The sequence below is a fragment of the Talpa europaea genome, assembly GCF_964194135.1.
Source record: "Talpa europaea genome assembly, chromosome: 4".
In the NCBI taxonomy this organism is placed as follows: Eukaryota; Metazoa; Chordata; class Mammalia; order Eulipotyphla; family Talpidae; genus Talpa; species Talpa europaea.
This window is the reverse complement of record NC_140070.1, coordinates 67,902,473-67,926,694: the sequence shown is the minus strand read 5'-3', so window position 1 is coordinate 67,926,694 and position 24,222 is coordinate 67,902,473. Positions and strand designations below refer to the sequence as shown.

At 35.2% G+C, this 24,222-nt stretch overlaps 1 protein-coding gene across 1 annotated transcript in view; it reads left to right on the top strand.

Annotated features, from left to right (window-relative positions):
- Positions 1–24,222, top strand: part of ZBBX (zinc finger B-box domain containing) — a gene marked incomplete at both ends in the record, with an annotated part of 181,663 nt that overhangs the window by 113,178 nt on the left and 44,263 nt on the right. Inside the window, 2 exons of the mRNA XM_084232624.1 lie at positions 9,065–9,204; positions 13,447–13,661. Of these exons, the coding sequence (XP_084088750.1) occupies positions 9,065–9,204; positions 13,447–13,661 (355 nt within the window). The remainder of the gene's footprint in view (positions 1–9,064; positions 9,205–13,446; positions 13,662–24,222) is intronic.

Below are 24,222 nucleotides of genomic sequence, written 5' to 3'. Positions count from 1 at the left end.
AAGTGGTATTTATTTATTTTTAAAGATTTATTTATTTATGCATAGGAAAACTGGCCAGTGGTGCAGTGGGGCTGGGTGAGAGGATTCACCAGAGACAGAGTGGGGAGCAGAACAGGTGGATTTATTAAAATACATTGCTTAGGCCCTGAAGAAGAAAGTTGCCATGAAAGAGGACTAGAAGGGAGGAAAGGTCAGAACCTGGCTACCCTCCCCCACCCACAAAGTTGGCACTCTCCGACCAATAAAAAGGAGGAAAACAAACAAACAAACAAAAACAACCAATAAGAACAAACTACACATCAAGAGGGTTTGTGAGTGGAAAAGAACTATTTCAGGCACAGCACCCTGTGAACTGGAACTTTGGAGAACCAGGCAGGAATCACCAAGGAGGTGAGCGAACAGCTCCAGGTGCCATTAGAGGAAGATAAGGACTCCTTGGAGACCTACAAATAGCCCAAGGCCAGCTGGTAAGCTTGTGTGGAAAAGCTGCACGCTCAAAAAACATACCCAGCTTGAGGATTGCGGCTGCCCAGATCCCCACGCCTGCAACCTAGGCTTGCGGGGAGATGCACAGGAACCCTTATTGAGATGAATGTCCCTCACTGAGTAATCAGAAACCAGGCACCCGGACATGGCAGCGGGGTGCAAAAGGCTCCATTTCTGCAGACACTTAATTGGGGCTACAGCCCACTTCCTGGATCTGAGGACTTCAGAACTGAGACCCGGGACATGAAGTTTGGGGTGTGGGATCCCCACGATGTTGGAGCACAGGGCAGACACAGCATCCCCACGCCGTTGAGGCCCTCCCTGCCACTCCCACTCTGTTCCCCTGAACCACGGGTAAAAACAGTTTTGGAAGGACACTAGGAAAGATCTCTGGTGCCACCTTAGTGACCAGAAAAAAAAAAATCACCAACAACTTGATAGTTGGGAACCAGAGATCCTCAAAACACCCTCATGCTCTGAGATATAGTGGGCCGCTCAAATGGGGGTAAGGAGGGAAATAAGGCATGGAGCAAGACCCTATGCTGGAAATGAGCGCCAGGCTCAGAATCCGGGGTGTGGGACACGCGAGAGCAGCGGGCACTGCACAGGCTGACAGCCAGTGTTTTGGATCTGATAGCCCTGGAACTGAGACCTAGAGTGCAGAAGTCAGGGCACAGGATCCATATAGCTGCAGGCACAGCACCCGGGTAAACATGGAGCTGACATAACACCCAGCTTCAATAACAGCCCCTGTGTTGAGGTGCTCCCCTCCGCCCTACCCCCTTAGTTTCTCAGAGAGCCACTGGAAAAAAGCACAGGTCAGCAAGTTTAGGTCTCTGACGCCACCTCGTGACCAGAACAAAATAGCCAACTAGCTGATTCCCTGTTGGAACTGAGTAAATACAGAGAGAGGGAACTATAAGGGACAATGCCCAGCAACACAGCATTAAAACCCTGGTGGAGTTTTGGCCTACCAGTGCTGGTCTCAGTCTGGTAAACAGTGTCTGACACCCCTAAAGGAGCAATCCAAAGAGATGCCTGCCAACACCAGTGGCACAAAGTCCCAATGCATAGAACTAATTAGAAAGTCTAATTAGAAAGCAAACAACAGGGAGAAGAAAAAATATAAATAACCAAGCAATTCTGCAGGAGAACACACCACAAAAATAAATATGGACACCACAACTCAACAATGACATGGAAGAACTTCTTGACCTATCAGATAAAGAATTAATGATCATCATGATTAAAAAGCAGAAAGAAAATGAAAAGGAAAAAAAATGATTTGAGACAAATAATCACTGAACTGAAGAATGAACTTGAGACCTTAAGAAAGGAAAGAAAATAAATGCAGAAGATTAAAAGATTAATAGAGGAGGTAACTCTGGGAAAAGCAATGAAAACAGAATCGATGAAATGGAAGAACGGATCAGTACTATCAAAGATACAGAAATAAAAAGAGCCAAAAGAGAAAAGGAGAGAGAAGTGCAAATGACGCAGTGTGAGGATACTATTAGACAATTATCAGACTCCATGAAGAGAGGAAATGTAAGAGTCATAGGCATTCCAGAAGGTGAGGAGAAAGACAAAGGAACTGAGAAATTATTCAAGGAAATAATTGAATAAAACTTCCCAAGCATGAAAAAGAAGAGGGATATAGACATACAAGAAGCAAGAAGAACTCCCAATTACCACAATGAAAAGAAAACTACAGCAAATCACTTAATAGAGTCCAAGACAAGGAAAAAATAATGAAACTGGCAAGGGGGAAGAAACAGATAACTTATAAGGGAAAACCAATCAGGTTAACGTCAGACTTCTCTGAAGAAACATTACGGGCAAGAAGAGAATGGAGTAACATATTCAGCAAACTTCAACACAGCAAATGCCAACCAAGAATACTTTACCCTGCAAAGTTCTCCTTCCTCTACGAAGAGAAAATATGGACCTTCCCAGACAAACAGAAACTCCAGAAATTCATTACAACTAAACCCCCACTCCAAAAAATTCTACAAGAAGTCCTAAAGCCAAAACCAACAGAGAAATGAACAAAAAGAACAGAATAAAGCAAGGAATAAAATCACAAAAAAGACAAACAAAATGGCAAACACAGATGCCAACATATCAATATTAACTCTAAATGTAAATGGATTAAACTCATCAATAAAAAGACACACAGTAGCAGGCTGGATTAAAAAACAAAATCCAACCTTCTGCTTTCTCCAAGAAACACATTTACCCAGAAAAGATATGCATAGATTGAAAGTAAAAGGTTGAAAAACAATCCTACAAGCAAATGGGCCGAATAAGAAGGCAGGAACAGCCATACTTCTATCAGATGAAATCGACTTCAAGTTAAAAAAGGTAGATGGACACTACATTATGATCAAGGGGACAATAAATCAGGAAGATATAACACTCATCAACATATACTCACCAAATGAAGGGACACCAAAATATATTAGAAATTATTATCAGCTCTGAAAACAGACATTAAAGAAAATATATATATAGTGGGAGACTTCAATACCCCACTCTCACCAATGGAAAGATCAACAAGACAAAATATAGACAAAGGCACAAGAGCCCTAAATAAAGACATATAACTCATGGATTTAACAGACATCTATAGGACACTGTACCCCAAAAAATCCCAGTACACATTTTTCTCAAGTGTGCATGGTTCATTCTCCAGAATCGATCACATACTGGGCCACAAGACAAACATCAACAGATACATGAAGATCAAAATCATTTCAACTATCTTCTCCGATCATAAAGGCATCAAACTAGAAATAAATCATGAAAAGAAAACAAGGAACTCCCCCACTTCATGGAGATTGAAATCCACACTACTGGGAGACTACTGGACTAATGAGGAGATCAAAGAAGAAATTAAAAAAATACTTTGAGTTGAACAATAAGGAGGACAGCACTGTCCAGAATGTATGGGATGCAACAAAAGCAACAATAAGAGGAAAATATATAGCAATACAGGCTCACATCAACAAATAAGAAAGAACTTAAAGAAACAACCTAATTTCACATCTCAAAGATCTAGAAAAAGAAAAAAACAGAAGAACCCTAAAGCCAGTAGAAGAAAGGAAATAATAAAAATAAAAGCAGAAATAAACAAATTGGAAATTAAAAAAAAATCCTAAAGATCAATGAAACCAAAAGTTGGTTCTTTGAAAACATAAACAAAATAGACAAACCTCTAGCCAGGCTCACAAAGAAAAAAATGGGAGAAAACACATGAATAGGATTATAAATTAAAGAGGAGAAATCACAGCAGACTCAGTAGAAATCAAAAGAATAATCAGAGATTACTATGAACATTTATATGCAAACAAATTCAACAACCTAGAAGAGATGAACAAATTCCTAGAATGATATAATAATCCAAAGCTGGACAAAGAAGAACTAAACAGACCAATTACAAGCAGCAAAATTGAGGCATTAATCAAAGCACTCCCCCAAAACAAAAGCCCAGGCCCAGACAGCTTCACAAATGAATTTTACCCAAATGTTCAGCAGTGAATTAGTACCTATCCTACACAAGCTCTTTCAAAAAATTGAAAATGAAGGAATATTCCAAATACGTTCTACGAAACCAACATTACATTAATACCAAAACCAAACAAAGACAGCACAAAAAAAGAAAATTGTAGGCCTATCTCCCTACTGAACACTGATGCAAAAATCCTCAGCAAAATCCTTGCCAACAGAATCCAACAATGCATCAAAGAGATAGTACACCACGATCAAGTGGGATGAAGGGGCACAAGGATGGTTCAACATAAGAAAATTGGTAAGTGTAGTCCAACACATCAACAAAAGGAAATATAAAAACCATATGATCATATCAATAGATGCTGAGAAAGTATTCCACAAAGTCCAACATCCATTTATGATGAAGGCCCTTGAAATTCTCAGGATAGAAGGAACATACCTTAACATGATAAAAACCATATAGGACAAATCCACTGCCAACATTATTCTCAATGGCAAAAAGTTGGAGGCCTTTCCTTTAAGATCAGGAACAAGACAAGGATGTCCTCTCTCACCACTGCTCTTCAATATAGTACTAGAGGTCCTAGCCAGGGCAGTAAGACAAGAGAAAGACATACAAGGAATCCAGATAGGGAAAGAAGAAGTGAAAACTATCATTATTTACAGATGATATGATAATGTACATGAAGAACCCTAAAAACTCCACAGAAAAACTACTCAAAATAATCATCCAGTGCAATAAAGTAGCAGGATACAAAATCAACACACAAAAATCAGTAGCCTTCCTATACACAAACAATCAATTGGAAGAAGAAATCAAGAAAACCATCCCTTTTATAATTCAAACCAAAAAAAAATCAAATGCTTAGGAATAAACCTAACAAAAGAGGTGAAAGACCTATACAAAGACAATTATAAAACACTGTTAAAAGAAATTTAAGAAGACACAAAGAAATGGAAAGACATCCCCTGCTCATGGATTGGAAGAATCAACATTATTAAAATGGCCATCCTCCCAAAAGCAATATACAGATTCAATGCTAATCCAATAAAAATCCCAATGACATTCTTCAAAGAAATAGAACAAATACAAATGAAATTCATATGGAGTCACAAAAAAACCACAAATAGCCAAAACCCTACTGATGAAAACAAAGAAGAAAGGAGGTATCACACTTCCAAACTTCAAGCTATACTACAAAACCCTAATAATTAAAACAGTTTGGTATTGGAACAAAAACAGACACACAGACCAATGGAACCAAATAGAGAGCCCAGAAATAAAGCCACACTTATATGAACAACTAATCTTTGACAAAGGAGCAAAAAATATGCAATGGAACACAGACAGTTTGTTCAATAAATGGTGCTGGGAAAACTGGACCTCCACATGCAAAAAAATGAAACTAGACCACTACCTCTCATTGTGCACAAAAATCAACTCAAAATGGATAAAAGAAATGGACATAAGACCTGAAACTATAAAAGATATAAATGAAAATATAAGTAAAACACTACAAGACATACATCTCAGAAACATCTTTAAAGACTCATCACCCAGAGCAGTGATAGTGAAGGCAAAGATAAACACCCAGGATTACATCAAACTGAAAACTTCTGCACAGCAAAAGAGACATTAACTAAAACAGAGAGACACCCCACTGATTGGGAAAAAATCTTTGCACTCCATCCAAGTGATAAGGGACTGATCACAATGATATACAAAGAACTCACATGGCTCAACAAAAACAAAATAAACAATCCAGTCAAAAAATGGGCAGAAGAACTCAAAAGACATTTCTCCAAAGAGGAAATGCAAATGGCCAACAGGCATATGAAAAAATGTTTAACATCCCTGATAATCAGGGAAATGCAAATCAAATCCACACTGAGATAACCACCTTTACACCAGTAAGAATGGCACATATCAAAAAAACAAGCAACAACAAATGTTGGCAAGGATGCGGTGAAAAACGAACTCTCCTATTTTGCTGGTGGGAGTGCAAACTGGTCCAACCATTGTGGAAAGCTGTCTGGATCTTCCTCAGTCTTCTAAAAATGGAGCTACCATATGACCATATGATCTGGCAATTCCACTACTAGAGATTTATCCAAAGGACAAAAAAAAAAAACAGCGATTCAAAAGAGCACCTGTACACCTATGTTTATAGCAGCACTATTTACAATAGATAAAACCTGGAAACAACCCAAATGCCCCAAAATAGATGACTGGATCAAGAAGATATGGTATATGTACACAATGGAATATTATTCAGCAATCAAAAAAGATAAACTCATGCCATTCGCAGCAACATGATGGAGCTAGAAGGAATTATGCTCAGTGAAATAAGCCAGAAGGAAAAAGAAAAATATCGGATGGTTTCACTTATAACAGGAATATGGGGGAACCAAATAAGACATCAGTGTAAAAAATAATAACAGTACAAAACACAACAAAGCAGAAACAGATAATTATAAACCAGAGACATACTGCAGGTGAGGAGGAGGGAGAGAGGTGGGAGGGAGGGAGGGAGGAGCACAGGGGACTGTGGTGATGGCTCATGGGTGTCTTGGGGAAGGAAATTCTATGGGGACTCAATCTGAGGGGGTGGAGGGAAGCAAACATTGTCTAAAAAATGTAAAAAATGATAAATGTTAAAACAAAAAATAATAAAAAATAACATATATAAAAAAGCCAATCTAAAAAAATAATAAACATTATCAAAATAATTTCAGGCCTTATATAGACAGGACTATATAAATATATATATATATATGTATGCATATTTACATATGAGTTAATATGATTACAAAATAATTTCTGTAAATTGTAAAACAAACTGATGTATCATATTAAAAACTAAACGGCTATAAAAAAAATACACTGCTTAGTGATGTAGTGGGCAAGACAGGAGAGGTCTGCTGAACTCTATGTGGGTGAGATCCCTAGCTGGGGATCAAACTCAGGCCATGGCGATGATAGGACTGAGATTTAACCCTCTAAGCCACCACAGAGGTGCTTAAGTGGTATTTAAATTTATGTCCAATATTGCTGATGTTTATTAATATTCACTAGCTAGAAAGTAAGTGTATAGTGATGTTTATATCTTACTTAATATCTGGATTATTTAATACATGATCCTGAATTTGATATTGTTATTATTTTATATTTTATTATTTATTTATTTTTTTATTTATTTATTTATTTATTTATTTGTATAAGAACTGGGGTACAGGCCAGATGCGCAGGAGGGTGAGAGGATTTACCAGAGACAGAGCAGGGAGCAGAACAGGCAGACTGAGGAAATACACTGCTGAGGGGAAGAGCAGGCGAGACAGGAGAGGTCTACTGCGCCATGTGGGACCCTCACTGGCTGGCCGGGATTGAACTGACACTTCACAGTGCAGTGCTCAACTGCCTGCGCCACCAGGGGAGACCCTGATATTATTATTTTATTCTTTTTTTTAAAGATTTATTTATTTATTTATACAAGCACTGGGTACAGTCAAAAGCGCGGGAGGGTGAGAGAATTCACCAGAGCCAGAGTGGGGAGCATAACAGGCAGAAGGACGGAGGTATGCTGCTGAGGGGAGCAGCAGGCATGGCAGGAGAGGTCTGGGAGCCATGTGAGACCGCTGCCCAGTGGCCGGGGGTGGAACTGGTGCTGCAGAGGCTTTGGACAGCTTCACAGCCCAGCGCTCAATCACTGCACCACCGAGGAGGCCCTATTACTATTTTAAATGGCTAACTTAGTATCATGTTTCATATGCGCTTTCTTCTTTCTCAAAATATACTATTTGATTTTTCTCATTTCGATTTGCTATAAACTTTGAATAAAAATAGGCATATTAATAATCAGGTTGAAGGAAAACATTGCTCCCAAACTATAAATTGCTTCCTAAGGAGATTTACTATGCGAGAAATAAATGCTATATGATGGTTCACTGAGTATTTTTTACAGGATTTTTTCATTTCCAAATGAAAAATAATATCTAGTAGTATCTGTTAGCAATATTAAAATTTAATGCAAGTCCTCTTTGCTGTTGTGATATCAGCAAAATTAAAATAGCAGAATAAACTTTCTATCAATTAGCCCCTACACTAATTCTTTGTTTATATGTTCAGATTAACTTGAGCTTCTATCAGCATTTTGGAACAGCAATGGGTATAAGTTATTTCCATGGACCTGGAATATCCCATGTATGGACACATAGACACAGATATCTAGCATCAAATGTGCTTTTGGCAGGAGACAACTTTTTGGTTATGTTTGTGTTCCCTATTGTATCCCCATGGAAATGAATGGCATTTCTGTTCTCTGATTTGATTCATTTATGTATCTTAAGATAACCCTGTCCATTTATCTCCATATATGTTGTTTGATAAGACAGGGAAATTACTGACCATAATTTAACAATATCTTTACAGCTTGGGTTTCGAGGTGTCCATAGAGCTACTTTTCTAAGAAGAATCAAAAAAGATGCTAAGTGACACAAAAGGACGTTTTGGTTAAGCATAATCCATAAGTTTTTGTGGTAGCATTATGTGGAACTTAATACATCAGTTGTATTTAAACCTATCATTCAACTTAAAGAAAATGTTATTTAGAAATTGTTATTTAAATGACTATGCTCAACTATAGCAATCATCATAAAAATTGAAGCATAAATACCATATTCAAAATTTTAGATCATAAAATATAGAAAGTAGATTATTTCCAATCTGCCTTTCAAATACCTTGATTTCATCCAATTTAGATGACGTTGATTAATTGATACATTTCTGTTTGTAGAAGAAAGAATATTTTTAAAAATTTGTTTTTCAATTGAAATTTTATAGTTAACCATATTTTAATAGTTTTCTATTTTATATGAATAAAATTTTATTTAGTTACATAATGTTTAAAATATGTTCACAGTAATATAAAAAGGCACGTCAATTTATATAAATGACCATATTCCTTTAAGGTTTATAATATTGTTTTAATAAGCTGGAACTTTTTACTTTTTTCTTTTATATAATTTCTTTCAACTCTGTTCTTTTGCTTGTTCCAACACATGAAAGTTGCACATTTTATGATTATCAGAATAATTTTCTGTATGAAAATGACATCCTTCAACATCATGTTTTCACAAAGGGAAAAACAGAGTTCTTACATCTTCATCTGAACAACAGATCTTCTTACTATAAAGATAACGCAACAGGTAATTTTTTTCTTTTTGCTTAACTATTAACAATGAATGTTGGTGATTTTATTAAACCAATAGGTATTGTAGTATATCAAAGTTTTACCTATTATACTGCTTATTTTAACCCCAGAAAGTTAAGTACTCAGAACAAAACTGGCTGAAAATAATTTTCTAGAAAATATTTGTATTAATAATGGACAACAGTATTTTTATTTGAGGAAAAAACAGTCAATATAGGTCTTCCTAAATGTTACTATTGATTAAACTAACATTAAAAGTCTATGTGGTTGGGCTTTTAGTGACAAAAAACTTGATTGTCATGTTTTTTCCTCCCTTTCATTAATTATTTTCCCATAATAATAATATTTTATATAATTTTTCACATAGTTGATTGGACCAGAACGAATCATTTTATTTTTATATCTACATTGCTATTATTTGTAGTTACCTTGTTATTATTAGCAATATATAGATTAGAATTCTATATGCAAATATTTGCTTTTAATTCTTGATGATGAAAGGATTACTTAAAAACTCACTAGGAAGTATCCTGATTGACAGTCAAACTTTGTTTTCATATCTGCCTTACTTTCCTATTTATATGCTTTCTTAGATTTCATTTTCCAAAACTAAAATATATAAAGTAGATTATTTCCAATCTGCCTTTCAAATATTATATTTTGATTATTTAGGATTTTCAGAAAATCAAAAAGTATATATCTTCATGTAAATGATTCAAAAGACACCAGAGAATATTATTTTAAACAACTCTATGTAAAACTGTGATTACCATTTTCAATAGGGTGGTCGATGGTATAAAAAAAAAACAGCAATTGTGGTAATTCTATTGATTGGTATTGCCATTTTCAACTACTAAGTCACTGCATTTTCATGACCAACTGTGACTATTATTCACAAGGGAATATAGCTGTACATTTTTACCTAACTGAAATGTGCTGTCTTGTCTTTGGAAAATAGTGAACATAAATGTCCACATAAGTATTAGTTTTTATTTATTTATTCATTCATTCATTTATTTATTTATTTAAATATTTATTTATTTTTACAAGCACTGGGGTACAGGCCAGAGGGCAGGAGGGTGAAAGAATTCACTAGAAACAAAGCAGGGACAGGACAGGCAGAAGGACTGAAATACACTGCTGAGGGTTGCAGCAGGCTTGACAGGAGAGGTCTGCTGCACCATGTGGGAATCTCCCTGGCCCGCCGGTAATCAAACTGGAGCTGCAGAGGCTGCAGACAGCTTCACAGCACTGCGCTCAACCCGCTGCACCACCAGGGAGCCCAACATAAGTATTAGTTTAAATACACTTAGGTCCACCTAGCTTATCAATTATTTCTTTCTCTTTTGTCAGTCATGTCTTTTGTGTTGTAACCCACAATCATGTACATTTCATATGTTCTACAGTTTTTTTAATTTTTCATTTAGGTGTATGATCCATTTTTTTGTTTGTGTGTGTGAAAGTTATGAGCTGTGTCCAGACTCATATTTTGACATGTGACTGGTCCTTTGTCCCTGCATCATTTGTTGAAAAGACTATCTCACTTGTATAGTTTCTGACTTTTTTGTAAAAACTCAGCTGACTAAATTTAAGTGGATTGTTTCATGGATTATCTGTTCTGTTCTTTGGCCTATTTTTCTATGTTTTTACTAATAGCACACTCTCTTGATTACAATAGTTGTAGACTATTACGTGAAATTGTATAGTAACATTCCTCTGACTTTTGCTCTTTTCTTTTTCTTCAATTATCTAAAAGGTCAGGATAATTAGAAGAAAGGAGGGGAGAAGAAGATGTTTGCACAGACATAACCAGGAAAATAGAGCTGCTTGATGTTGCTATTTTCCTTTAATATTATGTTGGATATTCTGGGCCTTTTTCCTCTCCATAAGATTTTAGAATGATTTTGTCAGTTTCCACAAAGTAACTTGCTGGAAATTTTTTATTTGGGATTGCACTGAATTTCTAGATCAAGTTGTGGAGAATTGGCATCTTGGTAACAGTGAATCTCCCTATCCACCAGCATTGAACTACCTCTCCTTTTATTTAGTTCTTGTTTGATTTTTCCCATCAAAGTTTTATAGTTTTTCCTCATAACTTTTTTTTTAATTTTTCTGTTGGATTTATAACTAAGAATTTCATTTTCTGGGATACTAATGTAATTTTATGTATTTTTAATTTCACATTCCACTTGTTTATTTTGTTATGTAGGAAAATGTTTGCCTTTTGTTTGTTCACCTTATATCCTGAAAACTTGCTAATATCACCTTTTTTTTGTAGATTACTTCAGATTTTCTGCATAATCATGTCTTCAAATTCATATTTATTTCTTCCTTTGCAATCTGTTTTTCTTTAATTTCCTTTACTCATCCTACTGCATTAATAAGACTTCAGTTTGATTTCATAAGGAATGATAAGAGGAGGCATCCTTATAGTGTTACTGACCTTAGCAATAATGTTTCTAAGTTGTCATCATTAAGTATGCTATTAATTTTAGTTTTTTTGTGGATAGAATTTTTTTAAAATCGTTTAGTTGGCTGCCCTCTAATTTTGTTTTGCTGAAATCTCTAACACCTGAATTTTGATATTATATTTTCCAAATTATTTGTGTCTATCTATTTATCTGACCCTGTGATTTTTCTGCATTACCAGATGTGATGGATTAGATTAGTTAATTTTGGAGTGTTGAATATATGATTTTTATGACTTGATCGGGTGTCCAGTTATTAAATCATAACTGTACTGTCTGATCAAATTTTAAACATTATTAGTAGGCTATTTTGTTAGTTTTTCAGAAGAAATTGATACTAATAGTATAATTTTGAAATTTTTCAAAATTATTGTGTGGATAGTTGTAGATATTTAATTACAGGAAATGATAAGTATTCTACCAAAATATCAGATAATTTCTGTTGAAGTTTAAGAACAAAGTAAATCATTATTATGGAAGTTTCATTAAATTGAATAACCTTATAAAGTTTTTATTATAAAACTATTTCCCTCACATAAAGTCTATTACATTCTGCACAGTTATCTGTGAAATTTAGGAGGTGATTGTTGATGGAAGTAGGAGTTCTAATTATCATATATAATTGCTGAATTTTATAAACATTCACAACTTTTCGGTTGGAAGGCAGAATTTACATCACTGGAAACTACTTTATTCAAATTCTCAACTATTTTACATAGTCTATTTTAGGGGATAAGATTTTCATATTGAAAAGAAAATAAGGGATGAGCAATTGAAGCTGTGTAAACAACTGGATAGTAGTGATCGTGTTTTTCTCTGAAACGAAAGCAATGTGCACTAAATCTTAAATAATTTTAATTCTTCAGCAAATCTAGATTGATATTTCACAACCTTGGCTGCACACTACAATCACTTGGAGAACTTGGGGAAAAAAAAAAATTAGAGCACACAGTACTTGAGTCTTATTCTCAGTGTTGATTTAATTCTTTTGGGGTCATGCCCATAAACTGACAATTTTAAAGAGTACCTTCAGATGATTCCATTGTGCAGCCATGTTGAAAACCAATGATCTAAACAAAGTGATTTATTTAAAACAGACATAATGATTTGGGTGACTAATATAGTCTTGCTCATTTTGTAGCTTTGCAGAGGCAGGTGTCCCAGCTTAAGCATATTCTGTGTCCCTAAATGTTGCTGTTCTTTTTATCTGGTAGATTTCCATTTACCCTTTCCCCATCCCTAGTCATGTTGAGGAAAATAAGTTAAAAAAAAAAAAGAAAGAAAGAAAAGAGAAGAAGTTCCCGTATGCATTATCTTTCATAAGCTCTTATTGTAAAACTTGGGTGAATGGGATGGAAAAGTGGAATTAAACCACAGGCTGAAAAAAAAAAAAAACACAGGCTGAAATAAAAATTTGCATCAATTTCATTAGAAAACAAAATCTTACCTCCCTCCATTAGTTTAATTCATTAAGATTTGAATGTTTAAGTAAATTACGGTTATCATTTATGAATATAAGCAGAGTATAAGCATTTTAACAAGCACTCAGTAAAAAAAATATTGATAAAATAACATTTATTGATAAACAGTTTGTACCTTAGATATTTGGATTTATGAAAAACTTAATTTATTTAAATATATGCATTAAATTTTTGTATATGTATGATTTTCAGCAGCAGAAACTTCAAATCTAAATTTTGACAAAAATGTGGATCTTGATATTTACTCTTCTGCCACTGAAAAGTCAAGGGAAAATGTCATTTTTGAAGGAAATTTTAATGAGAAAAGAATAGCTAAAGAGAATAATCAAATATCTAATGATTCCTGCATGTCATTTGAGAAGAAACATTCTTTGCCAGTGATCGATTTAGAAGAATCTTTCATTAAAACAAAAGTAGCCGAAGACATTGAGGAATCCTGGGAATTTAGCAGTCTGCATGAAAGGACAAACTTTGAAAATTCTAAAACTGCAGCATCACCACTGGTAAGTCTCTTTTATTTTTATTATATTATTTTTTTAAAGAAATGCCATAAGAAAAGTTTATATTGGCACAATCTGTTTTTAAATGTTACTTCCTATTGATTAAAATGTGTCATCTTATCATGAGGCAATAAAAAGTGACTCATGAAAAAGAATGTTATGACTTAGAGGACAAATTCTAATATGGTAAATTACATTATAAAATTTTTTGAGACAAATAATACTTGAAGTCATATCTCATGCAGTAAGAGTGCTATTAACTTTTCTAAATGAAATTCATAATTATGAGTAATTTAGTACAATAAATCCTTTCTTGATTTTTACTGCATAGTCACTAGTTAAGATAAAGTTAATGCAGATACCATAGAGAAGACCAGTTTTGTGAATTAATGTAAATATAGTATATAGAAGATAATTCAGGAATACGTGTAATAGATAAATAAGAGTGTACTTTTTGTTTTTCTTACAGGAAAAAAAAGTAAAGTAGCTCATTAATGCATCATTGCCAAATTTTAAAGCTATATTTTTATCTGTCATATATATTTAAAAGCTTAAGCAATCATAGTTATTAATAATCATGATTAAACTTGAAATGTTAAAGAGCTTCTATCATATTTTGCTCACAAAAATTATTTATTAAAATAAGTGGTAAAGTATTGCATTATCAAGTTAGTGCTTTACACATAGTTGTATAATCTACTTTTATTCCCATCCCTACTAACCGGAACTGAATTGTTTTTATTCTCCTACTACACCTGTAAAAGCCATTCCCTGAGCTAAAAACTACTTAGGATCTGATTTGCTACTGTAGAAAATTCAAGAGTGGGGTTGTAGGGACATTTTTTTATTTTTCTCAGGTACCATCATTTATATCATTGTCAATATTTTGGAAGCACAGGGTCTCATACATCTAGTGATGTACCTGCCATCAAAGCACTAATATTCCACTATACTCCATAGTGTTCTCTTTCCAAACTGTTCCCATCTCTTTTCTTCTCCTTGCCTTTGAATGTCTCAGGTCTACGATCAGCTTTCAAGAGTTGCTTTAAAAGTTTGTCTTTGACCTTTTGTATGATTTCTCTATATTCCACATATAAATGTCACCATACACTGTTTATCTTTCTCTTTCTACCTTATTTCACTTGTCATAATTCCTTCAGCTGCATCAGTGTTGCTGTAAATGGCATGAGATTAAGGTTTTTGAGCACTGAGTAGTATTCCATTGTGTATATATACCTCATCTGCTTGATTCAGTCATCTATTTGGGGGTACTTTGGTTGTTTCAATAGCTTTTCTTTTGTAAATAGAGCTGCATTAAACATAGGAGTGTACATTTTCTTTCAGATTCATGTTTTTGTATTCTTCAGGAATATATCTAAAAGTAGAATTTCTGGGTTATGTGGTAGATCCATTTTTAATCTTTTGAGAAATCTCCATATAATATGATGTCTGTACCAGTATAAAGTCCCACGAACAGTGTAAGTTGGTTCTTCTTTTTTTTTTTTTTTTCCCTACATCTTCACAGCCCTTGTTGTTTCTGGTCCTTTTGATATGGGCCATTCTCACTGGTACAAGGTGGTATCACATTGCGGTTTTGATTTGCATTTTCCTAATGATAAATGAGAATGAGCATGTTTCATGTGCCTGTTTGCCATCTGTATGTCTTCTTTGGAGAAGTACATATTTAACTCTTATTTCCATGCTTGAATGGGTTATTTGTTTACATTTTGATGAGTGATATGAGCTCTTTGTATCTTTGATACCAGTCCCTTTTCAGGAGCATGGTGTACAGATATTTTTTCTCATTTAGCAGAGTGTCTCTTCATTTTATTACTATTTCTTTTGCTGTATAGAACTTTCTAGTTTGATGTCACCTCAGTTGTTTTCTTGTTTCTTGTTTCCTTGCTCCTGGAGATGAATCCCCCGAAGTCATCACTGGAGCTTATGCTGTGAGGTATTTTGCCAATGCTTTCATCTATGTATGGTATGGTCACATTTCATCCATCTTTAGTCATTTCAAATTGTCTTTTGTGTCTGGTTTGAAATATTGGTCTAGTTTCATTCTTTTGTTTGTGGCTGTGCAGTTTAACCAACACCATTTGTTGAAGAGGTTTTCCCTGTTTCAGTGCATAGTCTTGGCTCCTCTGTCATAGATTAACTATCCATATAAGTGAAGGTTTAATTCTTCACTCTTTATTCTATCCCATTTGTGTGTGTGGGTATGGGTGTGTGTGTCCAGGATCACACTGTTTTAATTATTATGGCTTTAACATGTAAGTTGAGATCTGAAAGTGTGTGATACTATCATTCTATCTCTTTTTGTCAGGGTTGATTTGGATATTTGGGGTCTTTTGTTCATTCCATATGAACTCAGTAATGATGTTCCATTTCTTTGAAGAATAAATGTCAGTTAAAACAATTAATTTTTTGAAGATTTTACTTATTTATGCATACAAAAGCTGGGGTACAAGCCAGAGGTGTAGGGGTGAGAGGATACACCAGAGACAGAGTGGGGAACAGAACAGGCAGATTGACTGAAATACACTGCTGAGGGGAGCAGTGGGCAAGTCAGGAGAAGTCTACCGCACCATGTGGGTTGCTCCCTGACTGGCTGGGGATCGAACCTGTGCTGCAGAGGCTGTGGATAGCTTCATAGTTTGTGTCTTAACCCCTTGCACCACCAGGGAGACCCTAAATCAACTAAATTTTTATTAGGATTTCAATGAATCATTTTTTTCCCCCTTGGGTAGGATGGCAATTTTGACAATGATGATTCTTCAATCCATGGGCTCAGGATATCTTTCCATTTCTTTCTGTGTGCTTCTATTTCTTTTAACAATTTCTTATAATTTTCTTTGTATAGGCCCTTCACCTCTTTTGTTAGGTTACTCCTACATACTTATTTTTGGCGTGATCATAAATGGGATCATTTTCTTGATGTAGTCCCCTACTAGCTCATTATTGCATATATCAAAGCAACTGATATTTTTTGTTTATTGATTTTGTCACCTTCCACTTTGTTGAACTGGTCTATATTGTTTTAATTAGCTTTTCAGTAGCATCTTTAGGGTTCTCCATGTTTATCATCATGTCATCTAAAAATAATGACAGCTTTTAATTCTTCGCTCCCAATTTGTATTTATTTTATCTTTCTCTTACTATTTTTTCTATCTAGAACTTCCAATACCATGTGGACTAGAAATTATGATTGTTGATAGCCTTATCTTATACAAAATCTTCATGGAAAGGCTTTCAGTTTTCCATCATTTAATGTGATGTTAGGTGAGGGTTTGTCTTATATGAATTTCATTGTGTAAAGATATAGTTAATTTATCTCTACTTTTTAGGGTTTTTCAATATAATGGATATTCAATTTCATCCATTGCTTCCTTGGCATCAAAATTTTTCATGTCATTTTTATGTCATTTTGTTGTTGTTGATTTGATAAGTTAAGTTGATTGATTTTCAAATGTTTAACTATCCTTGTGTTTCTGGTATAAATTCCACTTAGTCATGTTGTATAATCTCTTTAGTGCATCATTGGTTTCATCTTAATAAAATTTTGTTAGGAATTTGCATTTGTGCTGATTAGGGAAATTGATCTGTAGTTTTACTGTGTTTTTTGTTTGGTTTTGGTATTAAAGTAGTGTTGATATCATAAAATGTATTTGGAAGTGTTGCTTCTCGCTCAGTTTTTGGGAAGAGTTTGAGCAGGATAGGTATTAGTTCATTTTGAAAATTTGGTAGAACATGCTTGTGACTATGTTTTATCCTGGAATTTTGTTTTTTGGGGAGGGATTTGATTACTATTTCAGTTTCCTCACTTTTGACTGGTTTGTTCTGGTTTTCTGCATCTTCCCTATTCAGTCTGTGATGATTCTATAATTCTGACAATCTCTCTATCTCTTCAATATTATTGAACTCGTTAACACATAAATATTCATAGTATTCTCTTATCCTTTGAATTTCTAAATTGTACATTATAACTTTTTCTCTTTCATGTTTGATTCTGTTATTTGAGCTTTTTCACTTTTTTTCATAGTGCACCTAGCTAGATGTTTGTCTATTTCATTTATTTTTCTCAAAACCAGCTTTTGTTTTGATTGATCTTTTGGAAAGATTTTTTTTTAATTTCTATTTCATTTATTTCTGCTGTAACTTTTATAACTTCCTTTATTTTGTTGACATTTGGTATTATCTTTTATTTTTCTCTAGTTCCTCAGGAGGAAATATAGGATATTTCTTTGTGTTCTTTCTTTTTTTTTTTTCTTGATGTGGACCTTTATTTCTATCTACTTCTCTTTTAGTACTGCTTTTTCTGTGTCCCTTGTTCTGAAAAGCTGTGTCCTCATTATCATTCTCTTGAGATTTATTTTTCTATTTATTTTATTTCCTCATTAACCCAGTATTCCTCAAGAAGTGTGTTGTTCAGTATTCATGTATTAGAGGAATTCCCTTATTTCTTTTTTTGTAGTTCATCTATAGTTTGTATAGTTTGGTACCTTTATAGTAATTAAAGATGATTGGTATGATTTCCATCTTCATAAATTTGTTGATACTTGCCTTCTGATCCAATATCCGGTCAGTTCAGGAGAGTATCCTGTGTGTACTTGAGAAAAATGTGTATTCTGCTTTTACTGGGGTGAAGGGCCCTATAGATGTCTATTAGACGTATGGTCAAATTCTGTTTAGAGCTAGTTTTTCCATATTCATTTTCTGTCTCATTTATCTGCCCATAGCTGAGAGTGGGCTGTTGAAGTCTCCTACCCAAATGTGTTTTATCCCATATTAGTTTGCAGAATTGATCGTAGTTGCCTAGTATATTTTAGTGCTCCTTCATTTGGTGATATACATTAGTGGGTGTTATATCTTCCTGCTGTATTATTCTCTTAATCATTATGTACTGTCCATCCTTGTCTTGTTAACTTTTTTAACTGGAAATCTATTTTGTCTGATATAAGTATGGCTGTCTCCACCTTCATTTGTTCCCATATACTTGTAGGATTGTTTTCCAACCTTTTAAATTTATTTAGCTTATGATTATCTTTGGATCCAATACGTGTTTTAGGAAAACCACAGAATGTTGGATTCTGTTTCCTAATACAACCATATAGTCTATGTATTTTGTTTGGTGATTTTTTCCATTTAAATTTAGGGTGATTATTGATTATGAAAATCTGTTATTGCCATTTTGTGCTTAATATTGTGGTTCTATGTATTTTCAAGTTCTGTTCTTTGTAGATGTTCTTCTATTTGACTTAGACTCTAAAGCTCCCTTTAATATTTCTGGGAAGGGGGAATCTGGTTTTACCAACTCTTCAGTTTCTGATTGTGTGAGGAGGACTTTATTTCCCCTCTTATATCTGAAAGAGAGCATTGTGGGGTAGAGTATATTGGCTGGGGATTTTTCTTTTAAGTTTTCCAATCACATCACACTAGTCTCTCCTTGACCACAGTGTTTCTTTAGAGAAGTGCCAGTTTAAGACAACTGGTGTTCTTTAATATATTATTTGCTTCTTTCCCTTTGTCCACTTCACTATTCTTTCCTTGTCTTGAACTCTTAGTGTTTCACTACTATATATTTTGCTGTATTTTTGTTTGGGAATCTTGGTGTTATTCTAGCTTCATATATTTGTATATTTAGTTCATTTTCCAGGGTTGGGATATTTTCATCAATTATTACTTAAAACAAGTTCTTTGTTTTTTCCTCTGTCTCTTTTCCTTCTAGGATAACCAATATTCTTTTCATTTTAAGATTTATTTTATTTTTATGCATACAAGAGCTGGGGTACAGGTCAAAGGTACAGAGGCGGAGCAGGGCGGGGGGCGATGAGAGGATTCACCAGAGAGAGTGGGTTACAGAACAGGCAGATTGAAAGAAATACACTGCTGAGGGGAGCAGCAGAGGAGACCTCAGGAGAGGTCTGCTACGCCATATGGGTTGCTCCCTGGCCGGCATGGAACTCGTGCTGCAGTGGCTTTGGTCAGCTTCAGATATTGCATCTTAACACCTTGTGCCACCAGGGAGGCCCCAGTAACTAAAATTCTTTTTTTTTAAAGATTTATTTATTTATACAAGCACTGGGTACAGTCAGAAGCGCGGGAGGGTGAGAGAATTCACCAGAGCCAGAGCAGGGAACAGAATAGGCAGACTGACAAAATACACTGCTGAGGGGAGCAGTGGGCATGGCAGGAGAGATCTGCCTGCCATGTGGGACTCTCGCCGGCAGCCAGGGATCAAACTGGTGCTGCAGAGGCTGTGGGCAGCTTTGCAGCCCAGTACTCAACCGCTGTGCCACCAAGGGAGGCCCCCAGTAACCAATATTCTTATATTACCTATCCTCATCAAGTTGAAGGATTCTCAGTGTTTCTTCACTTTTTTTTTTATTTGTTTATCTTTTTTTTCTCCTACCTTACTTTTTGTATATTCACATTTTCAAGTTCACTGATTCTTCCATTTGGTTTAGTTTGCTTCCATAACTTTCTACAGTATTTTCAATTCCTCTGTTGATCTTTTTACATTCCTTTATTTTCCTATTTAGAATATTATTCTTGATCTTCTGTTTCTGAATTTTCTTCTATACCTTTGATCTGCTGGTTTGTTTTTTTTTAATGTGTGTTTTCTCTGTGTTCTTCGAATTCCTTATTCATGGCTAGTTTGAAATCTATAACTGCTGGGAAGAACAGATTTTCCATGTCTCCATGAGAGGGTGCTTGATATTTGTTCCATTTATTTAGTATAGCATTCCCTCTAAAACTCATGTGGCAAATTGTTGTGTTTTTCTATTCATTCTTTGTTTTTAGTGTCATGTTGCTGTGGTGGGGCTAAGCCAGCATCTTTACTGGCAGGTTCGCGGTGCTCACCAGCAGTGACAGGGCCTTGGGGCCTGAACTGCATTCTTGCTGTGCTTCCTGAACATTGGGTATGGTGTCTGGCTTCCTTCATAGTTGGGCTGGGTTTTGTCCATGCCCTACAGTGTCTTGGGGTCTTGTATTACACAACATCCCATGCATTGGGGCCCGATGTTCTTACCCTTGGTACTGGGAATCACTAGTATCTGGTGGGGCCTTACGACATTGGTTTCATCACCTTCCATGCACTAGACCTGGGGGTCCAAGTTCCTTACCAGTGATTCTGGGGTACCTGGTTTGTGGAAGGCCCTTTAGATTTTGTGGCATTGGCTGTTGGCTTGAACTACCTCCCATATGCTTGGCCTAGGTTCCAGGGTCCTCATTGGGATTGGAAAATTTGTGGCAGTAGAATTATTTGACTTCCTCATTGAGTGTAAGAAATTTCACTTTATACTTCATTTTTCAAACACTGATTTCTTCATGAAGGTTAGATCTCTTATTTGAATTAAGTCAAAAATTTTCAAACAGCAGCATTGAGATAGAATTAGTGCTGGAAAGAACATGGATATACTGGTGAGGGAAATTTGGTTTTGGTTCTGAAATGTTCAGTGGCTAACTGTGTGAGTTTAGGAGAAAAAAAAAAGCCAGTCTACACTCATGTTCTTATCTATCAACCAAAACTTTTAAAAATGGCTTAGCTTTTCTATTGTCTAATCTAAAAATGAGATTCACTAGATATAGTCTGTTAATTAGTGATCAGTGTCTGAAAGAGCTAATGAGGATGGAGTGAAGAGAGTGCACTTTGACTTGGCTTTGATAATGATGCCTTATTTTGCAATTAGCTTTTTGGGTAACAGTTCATAATTCATATGATCTATAATTTTTTATTTAAATTTTATTTTTTATATTCCCCATACAATTATAACCCCCTTATTTTAACCCCAATCCCTCCTGTCCCCACCTCCCGCCCACCATAGAGTATCTCTGGTTCATAGAAGTTTGTCGATTTTGATATTTCCCTTCTTATAGTTATTATTTTTCCTGGTCCCTTATTTAAGTTTTCTAGGTTCCTGCTATGAGTGAGACCATCTGGTATTTTTCTTTTTTTTTTCTGGCTTATTTTGCTGAGCATGATCCCTTCAAGCGCCATCCATGTTGCTGCAAATGGCATGTGTTTATCTTTTTTGAATGCTGAGTAATATTCCATGGTGTATATGTACCACATCTTCTTGATCCAGTCATCTATTTTTGGGCATTTGGGTTGTTTCCAAAGCTTAGCTATTGTAAATAGTGCTGCTATAAATATAGGGGTGCAGGTACTCTTTGGAATTGATGTTTCTGTGTCCTTTGGGTAAATACCTAGGAGTGGAATTGCTGGATCATATGGAAGCTCTATGTTTAGTAGGTCAAGAAATCTCCACACAGCTTTCCATAGTGGTTGGACCAGTTTGCACTCCCACCAACAGTGCAGGAGAGTTCGTTTTTCTCCACAACCTTGCCAACATTTGTTGTTGCTAGATTTTATAATATGTGCCGTTCTCACTGGTGTAAGATGGTACCTCATTGTAGTTTTAATTTGCATTTTCCTGATTACAAGTGATGTTGAACATTTTTTCACATCCCTGTTGGCCATTTGCATTTCCTCTTTGGAGAAGTTTCTTTTTAGCTCTTCTGCCCATTTTTTGACTGGATTATTTTCTTTGTTGTTGTTGAGTCTCATCAGCTCTTTGTAGATTTTTGTGATCAGTCCTTTATCATTAGTGTTGTGTGCAAAAATGTTCTCCCAGTTGGTAGGGTTTCTCTTTGTTTTGTTTATTGTCTCTTATGCTGTGCAGAAGCTCTTTAATTTGATGTAGTCCCAGCTGTTGATCTTTGCCTTCACTATCACTGCTTTGGGTGATGTGTCTGTAAAGATGTCTTTAATGTGCATATCATGCAGTGGTTCGCCTATATTTCCTTCTATGTATTTTATGGTTTCAGGTCTTATGTCTAGTTCTTTAATCCATTTTGAGTTGGTTTTTGTGCATGGTGTTAGGTAGTAGTCAAACTTCATTTTTTTGCATGTAGTGACCCAGTTTTCCTGGCACCATTTATTGTACAGACTTTCTTTGCTCCAATGCATATACTTTGCTCCTTTGTCAAAGATTAGTTCACCATAAATCGGCTCTTGGTTTCATTGATCTTTTGGATTGTTTTTTTAGTTTCAATTTCATTTATTTCTGCTTTGATTTTTATTATTTCTTTTCTTCTACTGGTTTTGTTTTTTTTTTGTTGTTGTTGTTCTTTTTCTAGATCTTTGAGCTTCAAGATTTGGTTGTTTCTTTGAGTTCTTTCTTGTTTCTTGATGTGAGCCTCTATTGCTATATATTTCCCTCTTATTACTGCTTTTGCTGCATTCCATACATTTAGGAAATTGGTGTCCTCCTTGTCATTCAATTCAAAGAATTTTTAAATTTCTTCTTTGATCTCCTCGTTAGTCCAGTGGTCTTCCAGAAGCGTGGTTTTCAATCTCCATGAGGCAGGAGAGTTCCTTGCCTTCTTTTTATGGTTTATTTCTAGTTTGATGCCTTCATGGTGAAAAAAGATGGTTGGTATGATTTCAATCTTGGTGTGTTTGTTGATGTTTGTCTTGTGTCCCAGTATGTGATCGATCCTGGAGAATGATCCATGTGTGCTTGAGAAAAATGTGTACTCAGATTTCTTTGGGTTTAGTGTTCTATTGATGCCTGTTAAGCCCAAGTGCTCTAGAGCTTTATTTAGAGCTTTAGTGTCTTTACTTATTTTTTGTCTCATTGTTCTATCCGTTGTTGATAGTGGTGTGTTGAAGTCTCCCACTACATATGTGTTTTCTCTGATGTCTGTTTTCAAAGATGACAATAGTTGTCTGATATATTTTGGTGCTCCTTCGTTTGGTGAATATATGTTAATTAATGTTATTTCTTCTTGAAGTATTCTCCCCTTGATCATAATGTAGTGACCGTTGGGGTCTCTTTTTAACTTTTTGAGTTTGAAATCTGTTTTATCTGATATAAGTGTAGCTGTTCCTGCTTTCTTTTTTGGTCTATTTGCTTTTAGGATTGTTTTCCATCCTTTAACTTTGAGTTTATTTTTATGTTTTGTAGTTAAATGTGTTTCCTGGAGACAGCAAAAGGTTGGGTTTTGTTTCTTAATCCAGCCTGCGACTCTGTGTCTTTTTATTAAAGAGTTTAGTCCATTTACATATATAGTTAATATTAATATGTTAGCATCTGTATTTGCCATTGTATTTGTCTTTCCTTTGATTTTATTTATTCTTTTAATAACTTTTTTTTTGGCCTTCTTTTGTTGTTATTTGTCCCTCTGAGTTTCTGGCTTTAGGACTCCTTGTAGTATTTTTTGGAGTGGGGGTTTAGTTGTAATGAAATTCCAGAGTTTCTGTTTGTCTGGGAAGGTCCTTATTCTTTCTTCATAGGGGAAGGAGAGCTTTGCAGGATAGAGTATTCTTGGTTGGCATGTGTTTTCTTGGAGTCTGCTGACTATGTCCCTCCACTCTCTCCTTGACCATTTTGTTTCTTCGGAGAAGTCTGGTGTCAGTCTGATTGGTTTTCCTTTGAATGTTATCTGCTTCTTCCCTCTTGTCAGCTTCGTTATTTTTCCCCTGTCTTGAATTCTTGGGAGCTTTACTATTATGTGTCTTGCTGTGTTTTTTCTTTCCCCATGGAAGTTTTGTGTT